A 13,202-nucleotide genomic window follows, 5' to 3' on the forward strand; every position below is an offset into this window, starting at 1 on the left:
ACACGGCACACCGACGTGCACATTCACATGTTATTTAAGTGAAACTATTTAGATGGCGCTCTGTGGCGTGGCAGAAATATGAACAGTGTCCTGTGTCGTGACTGAGCGCCACGGACAGCCGCCGACTTGAGGCGCCGGTTTGTGTACCCTAATAGAAACCTATGTTTAGAATTCTAAAATACATGGCGCAACGCTGAGCATCCCCGAGCGGCTCTTCTGGTGCGCGACCTGCTTAAGACAAGTTCGTTTCCAATGCAGGGACGCGCAAGTGAGGCAACTTTCCAGCTGCACCTAGTTAAGACCGCGAGAAATGCAAACATCTAAAGTTTTAGGAAGACGCTATGAAAGTACACATGTTTGCAAACCCACCTTAAGTTACAAACAATGGCGCCAAAGAGAGCGATCATGTGGTGAATGTTGATCATGTGTCGAGCCCAATGAGCCCTACATCTAAAAATAAAGCAAGCGTGTTCCTTTGGTGATATTGCTTTGACTCACACACTGAAAATGGCGGACGTGAAACAACAAACTGAGGATATGGTAATGCACGGCTGTCAATCAAAATTGGTGGAAGTCAGTCTCAAAACCACTCCGATTGGTCCACCGTTTTTATGTTGTTAATTTGAAAAAAAAAGGACTGGGTGTGTTTATATCACCCCAATATGACGATCTATACACTATAGCTACACACATGTCTGTCCAAACAGCTTGAAAAGTAGATTTTTAATCAAGATCTTTAAATCAAGTATAATCAGCAATTTTTTCTTCCTAAAGTCTAGATCTGTGTAATCTTAGTGTTGTGTAGCCGTGCATTTATACTTCTGTGTGCTGTTTGTGTTGCTCTGCAACACTTCCAAAACATAAGCTGGCAGTAGGCTTTTGTGTTCCTCTGTGTCGAGTTTCTTTACAGGTGTTTTCTTTTTCTGAACGCTACCTTAATGTACAAGTAGCTAAAACTCGCTCTTTCAGAAGTGAATACCGGCTTCTGCATAAAACCGTCAGAGAGAAGCAAACTTTAAGTATGTAATTTCAAACTCGTATGCTTTTATAAATCATTGATACGCGATATTTTCAATAAAACCCAAAGTTGTCTTTCGCTTTATTGTAAGATAACCAATGCATAGAAGATCCAAAAACACAGTAAAATATGAATCAAGCAATGTGGCACATATCTTGTAAATATATACAGTTGCTTAATATAATAAAAAAACATCTCCAAAACACTAGCTGGCAGTAGGCTTTTGTGTTCCTCTATGTCGAGTGTCTTCACAGGTGTTTTCTTTTTCTGAACGCAATGTTAATTTAAAAGTAGCTAAAACTCGCTCATTCAGAGGCGAGAACCGGCGGGCGTGCAACAACTTTAATCATAAGGTAAACACAAAACAAAAGTTTTCATCGTGAGCTCCTTCACGGGACACTTGTAAACACTCGACTTCGCACGGCTATCGGTCACGCCCACACAGGTCACAGCTACAAATAACAGAGCTTGCGTTTCGCTTCAGCTTTGGTGAGGGATATGCGACTGTGCAAAGGCTGCATCAATGCATCACGTGCGTAGCTGGTGAAACATTTTTTTAAATGAAAAATTGTCTTTCACTTTATTGAAAGATCACCAATACATGGAAGATCCAAAAACACAATAAAATAAATATGAATTTAACGAATCAAGCAATGTGGCACAAATCTTGTGAATATAAACTAAAAAACACATGCATTGAATGAATTGCAATTTTTTTCTGTCTAAATGTGTGGCAATGGTGAAAAAAAGTGTCTTTAAATATGTGTCTACAACCCGCATATTTCAGGCTTACGTTGTTTTATAACATTGCATAACAATTTGAAAGAGTTTCAAATCAGTTTCGGTACTTCTGCATAAAACCGTCAGAGAGAAGCAAACTTTCAGTGTGTCATTTTTGATTGGTAGTGTGAGAGAACTGGCTACGGGTCTGAGGACTTTTGCAGGTCACTGGTGCTCAAGTATGTCTGGCATAGATCACTTAAAAACGAAAAAGACAGGACTGACGGTTGTCCTTTCACCTTGGCTTCTCAATGGTTACAAAATGTCCATTTCAGTATAAATCTGTTTGATTGTTTCTAAACATCTTTAACAAAAAAAAAATTAACAGATTTAGTCAGTGAGCAAAAAAGCAGGTCCTCAAGAGTCCATTTTTACACCACATCCTTATCCATCGCGCCAGTAGCCTGAAAGCTCCTCTGTTTCAGCTGAAGGATGAAATGAGTTGGCCGTTTGTGAAGAAAGCACTCGAGCATAACCCCCCAAAAAAAGGTTTGCTAGTAATAATAATAAAATGTGTGAGTTTTGGGAGGCTTCATAGTCGAAATAGGGGTGATGTTCAGCCAAATTCATATCTCCAGAGTTAATCTTTCCGTCCTCCTGTTCTCGTCTCTTCCTCTGAAGCTTTTTAAGGCCAGTGACTATGGAGCTCAAAACATGGCAAAACGATCCGAATTTGAATTGTGTTCATTGAATTATTAACAATTGTAATTGAATAAAACTGAACCAGAATATCAGATTGTAAAATTAGGATTCAAAAGGAAAGTCTAAATGATCACTAAAAAGTTAAACCATATTAAATAAAAATGGAGGTTAAAATATGGCAAAACGATCTGAATTTGAATTCTGTTCATATGAATTATTAACAATAGTAATTGAATAAAACTGAATCAGAAGTTAAGATTCAAAAGAGAATCTGATAATCAGTTGGCACCATTAACCCTTTAGATCTGTGCAAAAAACAAACCTTAGTTTCTGTATTTTATATGAAGTATGACAGCAAAGTTTGTGCATGTGTGTGTGTGTGTGTGTGTGTGTGTGAGAGTGACCTTTGCGCACTAACCTTGTTGTGTCTGAGAAAATCAAAATATGCGTCTCAGCTCTCAGAACTACATTGAGTAAACAAAAACAAAGACTGTGTATTTATGCACCATCACATGTTGTTATAATGGAAGTCAATGGCGCAAAAACAGCCACCAACAGTAAATTAGGGCGAAAAAATGAAAATCTAACAATCTGTAAAAGGCAATATTGTTACTAATCATTCACATATCTAAGACTGTGATAAAAGGAAAATAAAAATCTAGTCCACAACTACTTTTTTACATTGCAAATATGTCATTTTGTGTGTGTTTTTCACCAAGTCAGTGACATCATTTGTGAATTTGTCAATTAAAAAGTTAAAACCCTGTAATTTAAAAAACACAACATTTAGTAGTTTTGATCAGAGCAGAGATTGATTAACAGATTTATGCAAAATATTGACATATTTATCTGATGCATTTTTACAGCAGTTTAGTTCAGTGGATGTTTTCATCTCGAACATAACAAAAGGGGTGGAAAATTTGAACAGTGCACAAGGGTTCTGCATAAAACAAACAAAGTCAAGGTCTCACAATAGTCTAGAGCAGGGGTCACCAATCTCGGTCCAGGAGGGCTGGTGTTTCTGCGGGATTTTGCCTCAACACACCAGCCTGGATGTTTCAAGTATACCTAGTAAGACCTTGATTAGCTTGTTCAGGTGTGTTTAATTAAAGTTGAAGCCAAAATCTAAAGGGCTGTTTCTCAATTCCAATAACGCAGAGAACGGACTTGCGTTCTTGTGGAGAACGGTCTTGCCAGGTGTCCTCGGAAGAACGAACTCAGGAGACCGCGAGGGCAGAGAACGCGTCCTTTAAGAAATGGGATGCTGCGTTCTTCCTAAAGGTTCATGTGACCTTCACGTGTTTTAAATGGAAATTATTTAAACATTACAGCACTCATACAACGATTTATTGTTTCCCCCCTCTTCAAAATATATACTTTGCATAAAAACATTATAAATATACGCTGCACAATATAAATAAAACAAATTTTAACATGAATTTCCACAAACAAACAACCCTTAATGTGTTTATTCCTTTATTAAGATGTTCATGGTATTGTTTACTTTCACCGTTTCATTTAGGGAAACTCCTGAGGTAAATAAGTGATATCTCTGAACCTTAATAATAAATCTAAATTAAATGCTGCGCTTCCCACCTCCAGTCGCAATGACTTCTGGGACTTCCAGAGCGAGTTCGGTGCTCAAGTCTGCATCAGTGCGTTCTCGATATCAAGATCACATTCGGGAAGTTTCATGCGTCCTCCGTACTTGCGATCTTGAGTATTGGAACTGAACTTAGGCAGATGATGATGACGTTGCACGAGAACGCAAGACCGCTGAAGAACGCATATTGAGAAACAGCCAAGGACACCGGCCCTCCAGGAACAAGTTTTTGTGACCTCTGATCTAGAGCTCATCCAGACTGAAATGATGTGCAAAAACCTCAAAAACTCCTCCAGAATGAGCTGAGAGAAATGATTACTTTAAATAATTACTGCTAAACGTCGATGTACTGTACAGGTATCTCAATCTGTCTTAAGTTTGTAACTCATGACTTTCCTATTTTGGTGTTTTTATTTATTTATTTATTTATTTATTTATTTATTTATTTATTTGTTAATAAATAAAAAAATGATGACACAATGTGAGATGTCATCTGAGGTTTTATCTTTAACATCTTAAGACCTGTCTAGGACTGTATAGTTGTTTTTAAGTATGTCCTGATACAGAATCCAAGAAATTCAATAGGGGGTAATAACTTTTTCACACAACTGTATTTACGCGAGCACATCATTGCAACCTGGCCTAAATCTGCAACTCAGATTTGCTTTAAACAAAAGTCTTATTTGAGTTGTACTTGCACAAACTGCTTTGATTATTGAAACCCAGTGTTGTCTGGTTTTACAATAGACTTGATTTATTTTGCTGCCTGCAATATCAGGAACTAGGCTTTCTGTTTGAAAACAGTGTTGAGGAATTACATCACTTTTCAGCACAATGCACGCTGAATCCAGAATCCGTCTGCTTCCTAACCGTGGTATTTCAGACCAATTGTGTGCGACAGACTAAACAGACATTGAATTGTGATGATGGCGGAAAACTAAAGCAACGAAATTACATCAAAGCCTCCATGAATAGCTGTGTGTTATTTTAGGAGTATTGAAAATGCTTTAGCTTTTATTGGTTGTTTTGAAGTCTACAACTGAATCTTGTTTTCTTTCTTGGGAAATAAACAGTATTGCAGGAAGTGTGGCTGAGAGTTTTGACACCGAGAGTGGATTTGAGGACTCTGAGACCAGTGATGTTGCTAACTCTGTGGGGAGATTCATCTCTCGCTTCATCGACAAGGTGTGCACAGAAAGCGGAGTGACTCAGGATCATATCAAGAGCCTGCATAGTATGATTCCAGGTAAAACAGTGTTTATGCATTCACATAGCAGCATATGTTTACTTTTCTAAGGCCTTGTCCACACAAACAAGGGTATTTTGGCAGTTTTTTCTACGCAGTTTGTCTGTTTGTTTACACGAAAACATATTGAACCCATATAAACCCACACAGCCTATACCAGGGGTCACCAATCTCATTCCTGGAGATCCGGCGCCCTGCAGGGTTTAGCTCCAACTTGCCTCAACACACCTGCCTGGGTGTTTCAAAGGGTGTAAGACCTTGATTAGCTTGTTCAAGTGTGTTTGATTAGGGTTGGATCTAAAATCTGCAGAACATCGGCCCTCCAGGAACAAGTTTGGTGATCCCTGGCCTACACCTTCCTCAAAGTATTTGTCTGTTTGTTCAGGTATTGTGGCAATGCAGATGGAGACTCTAGAGGTGGTTCACAGAGAAAGCAGAAGACTGCCGCCCATTCAAAAGGTAAAAACTTATTTCCAATTGGTGAAAGCTGTCCACAGCATCTCACTGTTTACTCGGTCATGACACGGCAGCAAAGTTCCATGATTATTACACCAGAATTAGAGTATAGTTCCTAGACATAAGGGCGTATAGAACACTATTCATTTTCTGTCAGCAGTAGTACACTATGTAACTACAGTAGAGTCGAGCTTTAAATAGGAAAGCTATTGGAACTTGTGGAAAATTATTTTAGATTGAGATGCTTATGTTCCAATCTGATTCAATGGTCTATGCTAAGCTAAGCTAAACGTTCTTGCACCAAACCCAGAGATTGACAGAATATATTGAAAAATGGTAAAACTCTTGGGAAGTTGTAAAGTGACCCTATTTCCACTCCCCAAAACGTGTATATGATGCAATTTATGTATACATTTAAAATATGTATAAGAAATTGTATTTTGTTTTATAATTGTAATAAAAATTGTATATGTAGGATTTTTTTTTTTTTTTACGTATGTATGTGTATATATACATAGTAAATATATATATACATGTATTACACAAATATATGATTCATTCATTTTCTCTTCGGCTCAGTCCCTTCATCAATCTGGGGTTGCCACAGCGGAATGAACCCCCAACTTATTCAGTATATCCTCTGTCCCCGACACTACCCTCACCACCCACACCCTCCGTTATATCCGCGTCTAGTGCGGTAGAGAAGAGAGGGCGGCGTCCCCGACACTACCCTCACCGCCCGCGCCCTCAGTTATATCCACGTCTAGGGCAGCAGAATAGAGAGGGTGGCGTTCGCGACACTACCCTCCCCACCCGCGCCCTCCGTTATATCCGCGTCTAGTGCGGTAGAATAGAGAGGGCGGCGTCCCCGACACTACCCACACCACCCACACCCTCAGTTATATCAGCGTCTTGGGCAGCATAATAGAGAGGGCGGCGTTCGCGACACTACCCTCACCATATATATACTATACTCGTCTAGGGCAACAGAATAGAGAGGGTGGCGTTCACGACACTACCCTCACCACCTGCGCCCTCCGTTATATCAGCATCTTGTGCGGTAGAATAGAGAGGGCGGCATCCCTGACACTACCCTCACCACCCGCACCCTCAGTTCTATCACCGTCTAGGGCGGCAGAATAGAGAGGGCGGCGTTCGAGACACTACCCTCACCACCCTCGCCCTCAGTTATATCTGCATCTAGTACGGTAGAATAGAGAGGGCGGCGTCCCCGACACTACCCTCACTACTGGCGCCCTCAGTTATATCTGCATCTAGTACGGTAGAATAGAGAGGGCGGCGTCCCCGACACTACCCTCACTACCGGCGCCCTCAGTTATATCTGCATCTAGTACGGTAGAATAGAGAGGGCGGCGTCCCCGACACTACCCTCACTACCGGCGCCCTCAGTTATATCTGCATCTAGTACGGTAGAATAGAGAGGGCGGCGTCCCCGACACTACCCTCACTACCGGCGCCCTCAGTTATATCAGCGTCTTGGGCAGCAGAATAGAGAGGGCGGCGTTTGCGACACTACCCTCACCATATATAAACTATACTCGTCTAGGGCGGCAGAATAGAGAGGGTGGCATTCGCGACACTACCCTCACCACCCACACCCTCAGTTATATCAGCGTCTTGGGCAGCAGAATAGAGAGGGCGGCGTTCGCGACACTACCCTCACCATATATATACTATACTCGTCTAGGGCGGCAGAATAAAGAGGGCGGCGTTCACGACACTACCCTCACCATATATATACTATACTCGTCTAGGGCGGCAGAATAGAGAGGGTGGCGTTTGCGACACTACCCTCACCACCCACACCCTCAGTTATATCAGCATCTAGTACGGTAGAATAGAGAGGGCGGCGTCCCCGACACTACCCTCACTACCGGCGCCCTCAGTTATATCACCGTCTAGGGCGGCAGAATAGAGAGGGTGGCGTTCGCGACACTACCCTCACCACCTGCGCCCTCCGTTATATCAGCATCTAGTACGGTAGAATAGAGAGGGCGGCGTCCCCGACACTACCCTCACTACCGGCGCCCTCAGTTATATCAGCGTCTAGGGCGGCAGAATAGAGAGGGCGGCATCCCTGCCCCCACTTTAGGGTTGAGGGCGGCGTGACCGTCCTTTGTCTAATGCGGCAGTTCAGCTTGCTCTGGCCCTGCTTGTGTGCAGGGCTTCTGCTTGAAGAAGGAACTCTGAGCTGGATAACGTCCCACTGTCCGAACAGTGAAAACAAACCAAGTTTGTTTTTCAAGAGAAGCCGTGGTAGATTTGTTTATTAGCGCGCAGTTCCAGAGAAGAAACTGATGGAGATCCCAACTGGCATCCCTAGTGTGAAGTGGTTCGCAGATTTCCACATTGCAAATACTTGCTGTAGTTCCCACTTGTTTTATTTATTTATGTATTTTATTAAAAGTAGAATCTGTTTCAGTTCTTGTCACGCTTCTGAATTGAACTAATGATCTAGATAATGACACCAGCGCAGAGCCAAACCAGGCTGTCTGGACAGTGTAAAACTTGATGGGTTGTGTCTCTGGTGATAAACACACAAGGCTTAATTATTGCGCCTGGAATTAAACCTAATAACTGATGCTTACTCAAACATCAAGAGGATCATTCAAAATACTGAAAATAAAATGATGAAAATAATGTTCAGGACCAAGAGTTTAATGTAAATTTTGCTTTAACTTGCGCATAGTGACTACCGTCATGTGTGCGCACACACAATCTGCCTTTGCATACACATTCTCTCTCTCTCTCTCTCTCTCTCTCTCTCTCTCTCTCTTTCTCTCTCCCACATACACAAACACACACACATACAGTTGAAGTCAGAATTATTAGCCCCCATAAATTAGTAGCACCCCTGTTTATTTTTCCCCAGTTTCTGTTTGACAAAGAAAATATTATTTCAACACATTTCTAAACATAATAGTTTTAATAGCTAATTTCTTTTAACTGATTTCTTTTATATTTGCCATGATGACAGTAAATAATATTTGACTAGATATTTTTCAAGACTCTTCTATACAGATTAAAGTGACATTTAAAGGCTTAACTAGGTTAATTAGGGTAACTAGGCAGGTTAGGATAATTAGGCAAGCTATTGTATAATGATGGTTTGTTCTGTAGACTATCAGGAAAAATATAGCTTAAAGGGGCTAATAATTTTGTCCTTAAAATGGCTTTAAAAAATTAATAACTGCTTTTATTCTAGTTGAAATAAAACAAATAAGACTTTCTCCAGAAGAAAAAATATTATCAGACATACTGTGAAAATTTCCTTGCTCTGTTAAACATCATTTGGGAAATATTTAAAAAAGAAAATAAAAAATCAAAGGGGGGGGCTAATAATTCTGACTTCAACTGTACATGCAGGTATTCACCATGCACAAGTTATTGCTGAATCAATAAAAATAAATACTGGAAAGCAAAACATCTCGCAGGCCGTGAGTTTGAGACCTCTGGACTCAAGTCTTATACCACTGTGAACAGCACAAACTGGGCTACAATAATTGTGGGGTACAAGATTATGTTTTCAAGAAAGAAGGTGGTATGCTTAGTTGGTAAAAAAAATAATAGTAATAAAGTCACTGAAATAACTCTTGTCTTGTTCAAAAGACTTTTAAGAACTGGATTTTGTAGGCTTCAATTTTGTGCTTGAAACTTATGTGAAAATCATCATGTTTACTGAAACATCCCAACAGGCACACAATGTCCTGAGACGTTAATTGGTTAGATTTAGGTGATGTCGGGTGACCAAAATTCAATGTCTATTGTGGAAATATAAATTTCTATCATCTAATTCCAAATGAACAATAATCAACTTATAACTGAAAAGTTATATTCTTTGGTTTTTAATTTTATCATTTCATTGACATGCCAGCTAGGAGGGACATTTAACCTTTGCCTTGCTGAATACAGGCTAAGCCAAAGTGATGCAATTATCGGTTTCACAGCATGGCTGTATCTATTGTCTTCCCTGTCTCCAGAACATTTGCACATTGTTGTAATGATGTACTTATATATTGATGAGATCAGACCTGGAGAAGGCATGGCACCCAGACTTTATTTGCATGCTTTGTTTGACTGTCCCCACCATGACTGACCCCACCTACATGCTGTAAATTGTATAAAATGTATAATGTTTGCTGTGGAGTTTAGAGTTTGCTTTCGATGACGCCACAGCCACGCTGAGTTCTTCTTATTAAAAAGGATTCTGCTTTGAAGACAACTGAAAGATTATCCCTGGTTTTTTTGGCTCTTAGAAGTTTACAACACTATCCAGCGTCTAAGGACAACGTTATTTTGAAGTTTAATAACGATGTCAAATGACGTTGATATTTGGTTGATTTTAGGTTGTGTTTGAAAGTGATCAAAATCCAACGTCGAGCCAACATCTTAAACCAACTACATATTGACCTCAAATACTGACATTTATTCGAAAGGTATGGCAACCAAAATTGAACGTCTGAAAGGCGTCATAGTGGTAAGGTCCACACAACGTCAAGCTGTAACATCATTTGATGTTGATATTTGGTGGTTTTGTCGAAAAATGACCAAATCCAACGTTTTTCCAACGTTAGACACTGACGTCGGTCTGACGCTGGGTTCTGATGTCAACACGCTTTTCATTTCCACCCAAAATGCAAATGTCCACAAGATGTTGGGGTACAACATCAATCTGACGTCATGTTGACATCCTGTGCCTGCTGGGATGTCTATGGCTAGATGTCAATGTAGATGCATAATAAGGAATGAGATTGATGGAGACGAAATAAGTTTAAAATCTTTTCTGTGTTAAGTTTGTTGAGAATATATTTGGCTATCACACAAAATAACTTAAGATTAACTTGCTAGTGCAGTTAAGATGTTTATTGGTAAACATATATGTCATATACCATACATATGATCATACATTTTTTTTCCAGCCCAAGATCCTGCGTCCTGCTCTGCTGCCAGGGGAGGAGCTTGTGTCTGAGGGTCTGCGGGTGGTTTTGGACCCTGACGGTCGAGAGGAGGCCACCGGAGGACTTCTAGGAGGACCACACATTCTGCCAGCAGAGGGAGCTCTGTTCCTCACCACATACCGCATCGTTTTTAAAGGCACTCCTCATGACCCGCTAGGTAAAGACTTTTTACTTTGACTCTCCTATTTATAACATATTACCATAGCATGATATCTTCTTTTGTTTGTTTGTTTTTCATTTTCTGTATGTAATTAGGATTAAAATTGTCACTCAGAAATGATTACATTTTATAATAATTGTCTCTCCATGGTGGAGTCCAACTGGTTAAAAGACATTTTTAATTAAATCTGTTTTAGAAATTGAACACATTTAAATATGACACTGTTTAATCATGACTACAATATAGGTATTATTATTATTATACTTTATATGTATAAAAAATATGTGAAATGCAGTAACTTTATTTGAAATATACAAATTGAATTATACAAAACATATAGTGCATGTGTACATATTTGTGTGCATATATATACATATATACAGTTAAAGTCAGAATTATTAGCCCCCCTGAATTATTAGCCCTCCTGTATATTTTTCCCCAATTTCTGTTTAACGGAATGAAGATTTTTTCGATACATTTCTAAACATAATAGTTTTAATAGCTTATTTCTAATAACTGATTTATTTTATCTTTGCCATGATGACAGTAAATAATATTTTACTAAATATTTTTCTAGATAATATATAATTATATTATAGCTGATATATAATTTTGACCTTAAAAAATTTAAAACTGCTTTTATTCTAACCGAAATAAAACAAATAGGACTTTCTCCAGAAGAAAAAATATTATCAGACATACTGTGAAAATCTCCTTGGTCTGTTAAACATAATTTAAATATTCAAAATATTTTTTAAAAATTCAAAGGGAAACTAATATATATTTATATATTTTAATATATTCTATATATTCTAATATATATATATATATATTATATATTATTCATACTCCTGGCAAATTCTGACTTAAAGTTTTTGTTAAAATATAAATAAAAGCTGAAAATATTTTTATTTCTACAATCATGCGTTTTGTACATTGTCTTATTATCTTTTGGGACAAGCCTGTGTCATTTCTGGTTGAAAAAAAAAAAAACTTGCTGTTTGAATAAAAGTTATTTCACAATTAAATTAACTTCAGAACGTCAGAGTTTGCCAGTGGTATGATTAATTTCAGGCATGACTGTGTATATTAGCATACTGTTAATCTGTCTGGTAGAACAATGAAAAGCAAATTAATTGTTTCTCCTGGGCAGATCCATCTGTAAATAATTAGACTGAACTCATTTTAATTATGCAATGCAAACACATTTAGTCATGCGCAAGTTGTAGCTTAGAGGACTTTACATTAAAATGGTGCAGCAGACCAATGTACTTCAAATGAGGACCAGGAACCTCTCCTATTTCTTAACAGTATTTTAATTTGTGATTCACCGAATGCTAAGTGGTTGGGATCAATATTAGAGTAAATGATGATGGATACTAAGTTTTTGGGTGAACCAGTCCTTTCTCAGAGTCCACAGCTCAGGCTTCCATAATGTTTTACTTGTAGATTTGTCGACATAAAATAGTTCTGTCTGAGGAAAAAAAGTAAATCTAGCTCCTAAAGCTTATCTGCATAGCGAGTTGGTTCTAAACGTATTTGAATGGTTTTAATTGACCTCATATGGGTTTGAAACAAAAAAAGTGTGAGTAGGCGCTGAAGGAAATTTGAGGTTGTAGAGTTTACTGCTCTATATTTAGAGAGATTAACTCTGTTTGGAGTTCTTGCTGTGATCGTGTGTTTATGTTTGTGCGTCTGCGCAGTTGGCGAGCAGGCCGTGATCAGAAGTTTCCCAGTGTCCACGCTAACCAAGGAGAAGAAGATCACCATTCAGAACCAGCTCCAGCAGAACATGCAGGAGGGGCTTCAGCTGAGATCTGCCTCCTTTCAGGTACTGATGCACTCAGTGGGCATCTATTGAAAGGCCTCAAATGCAAACTTTGTCAATAACACATTCTATTATGTTCAAGAGTGTGGTCAAATGTGTCACCCAAATGAAGAGTTAGTTGATCCAAAGCTGAAAATTCTGTTATCAGTTACTCCCCCTCATGTCATATCAATCTCCTCAATCGTCATGAGAAGAAAATTTAAGGTTTTATTAAATGAAATCTGAGAGCTGCCTCATCTTCCGTAGACCTCAACGGTCCCAAGACATTTAAAGTCCAGAAAAGGAACCAAAGACATTGTCAAAACATGTCATCATGTGACTTCAGGCGACACCAAGAACACCTTTGTCCACCAAAAAAAACTCGACTCTTTCTAGTCAGGACAGGATGTGCATCCATTACAGGCAATATGTGTTGTGCTGCTGACACTAATGACTGTACGTAGCATTGTCTGTTGTAAACGCACACCCTGACGTGACCCTGTCACAGAAG

At 39.1% G+C, this 13,202-nt stretch overlaps 1 protein-coding gene across 4 annotated transcripts in view; it reads left to right on the forward strand.

Annotated features, from left to right (window-relative positions):
- Window positions 1–13,202, forward strand: part of sbf2 (SET binding factor 2) — a 288,988-nt gene that overhangs the window by 207,166 nt on the left and 68,620 nt on the right. For all 4 annotated transcript variants that reach the window (XR_012382813.1, XM_009303601.4, XM_009303602.4 and 1 more), the window contains exons 20-23: window positions 5,117–5,289; window positions 5,675–5,748; window positions 10,686–10,881; window positions 12,588–12,715. Coding sequence is in view for 3 of the 4 variants with exons in the window: in XM_009303601.4 (XP_009301876.1) it covers window positions 5,117–5,289; window positions 5,675–5,748; window positions 10,686–10,881; window positions 12,588–12,715 (571 nt within the window). In the remaining variant the exon portion in view is untranslated. The remainder of the gene's footprint in view (window positions 1–5,116; window positions 5,290–5,674; window positions 5,749–10,685; window positions 10,882–12,587; window positions 12,716–13,202) is intronic.

Source organism: Danio rerio, chromosome 7 (assembly GCF_049306965.1).
Source record: "Danio rerio strain Tuebingen ecotype United States chromosome 7, GRCz12tu, whole genome shotgun sequence".
Taxonomy (NCBI): domain Eukaryota; kingdom Metazoa; phylum Chordata; class Actinopteri; order Cypriniformes; family Danionidae; genus Danio; species Danio rerio.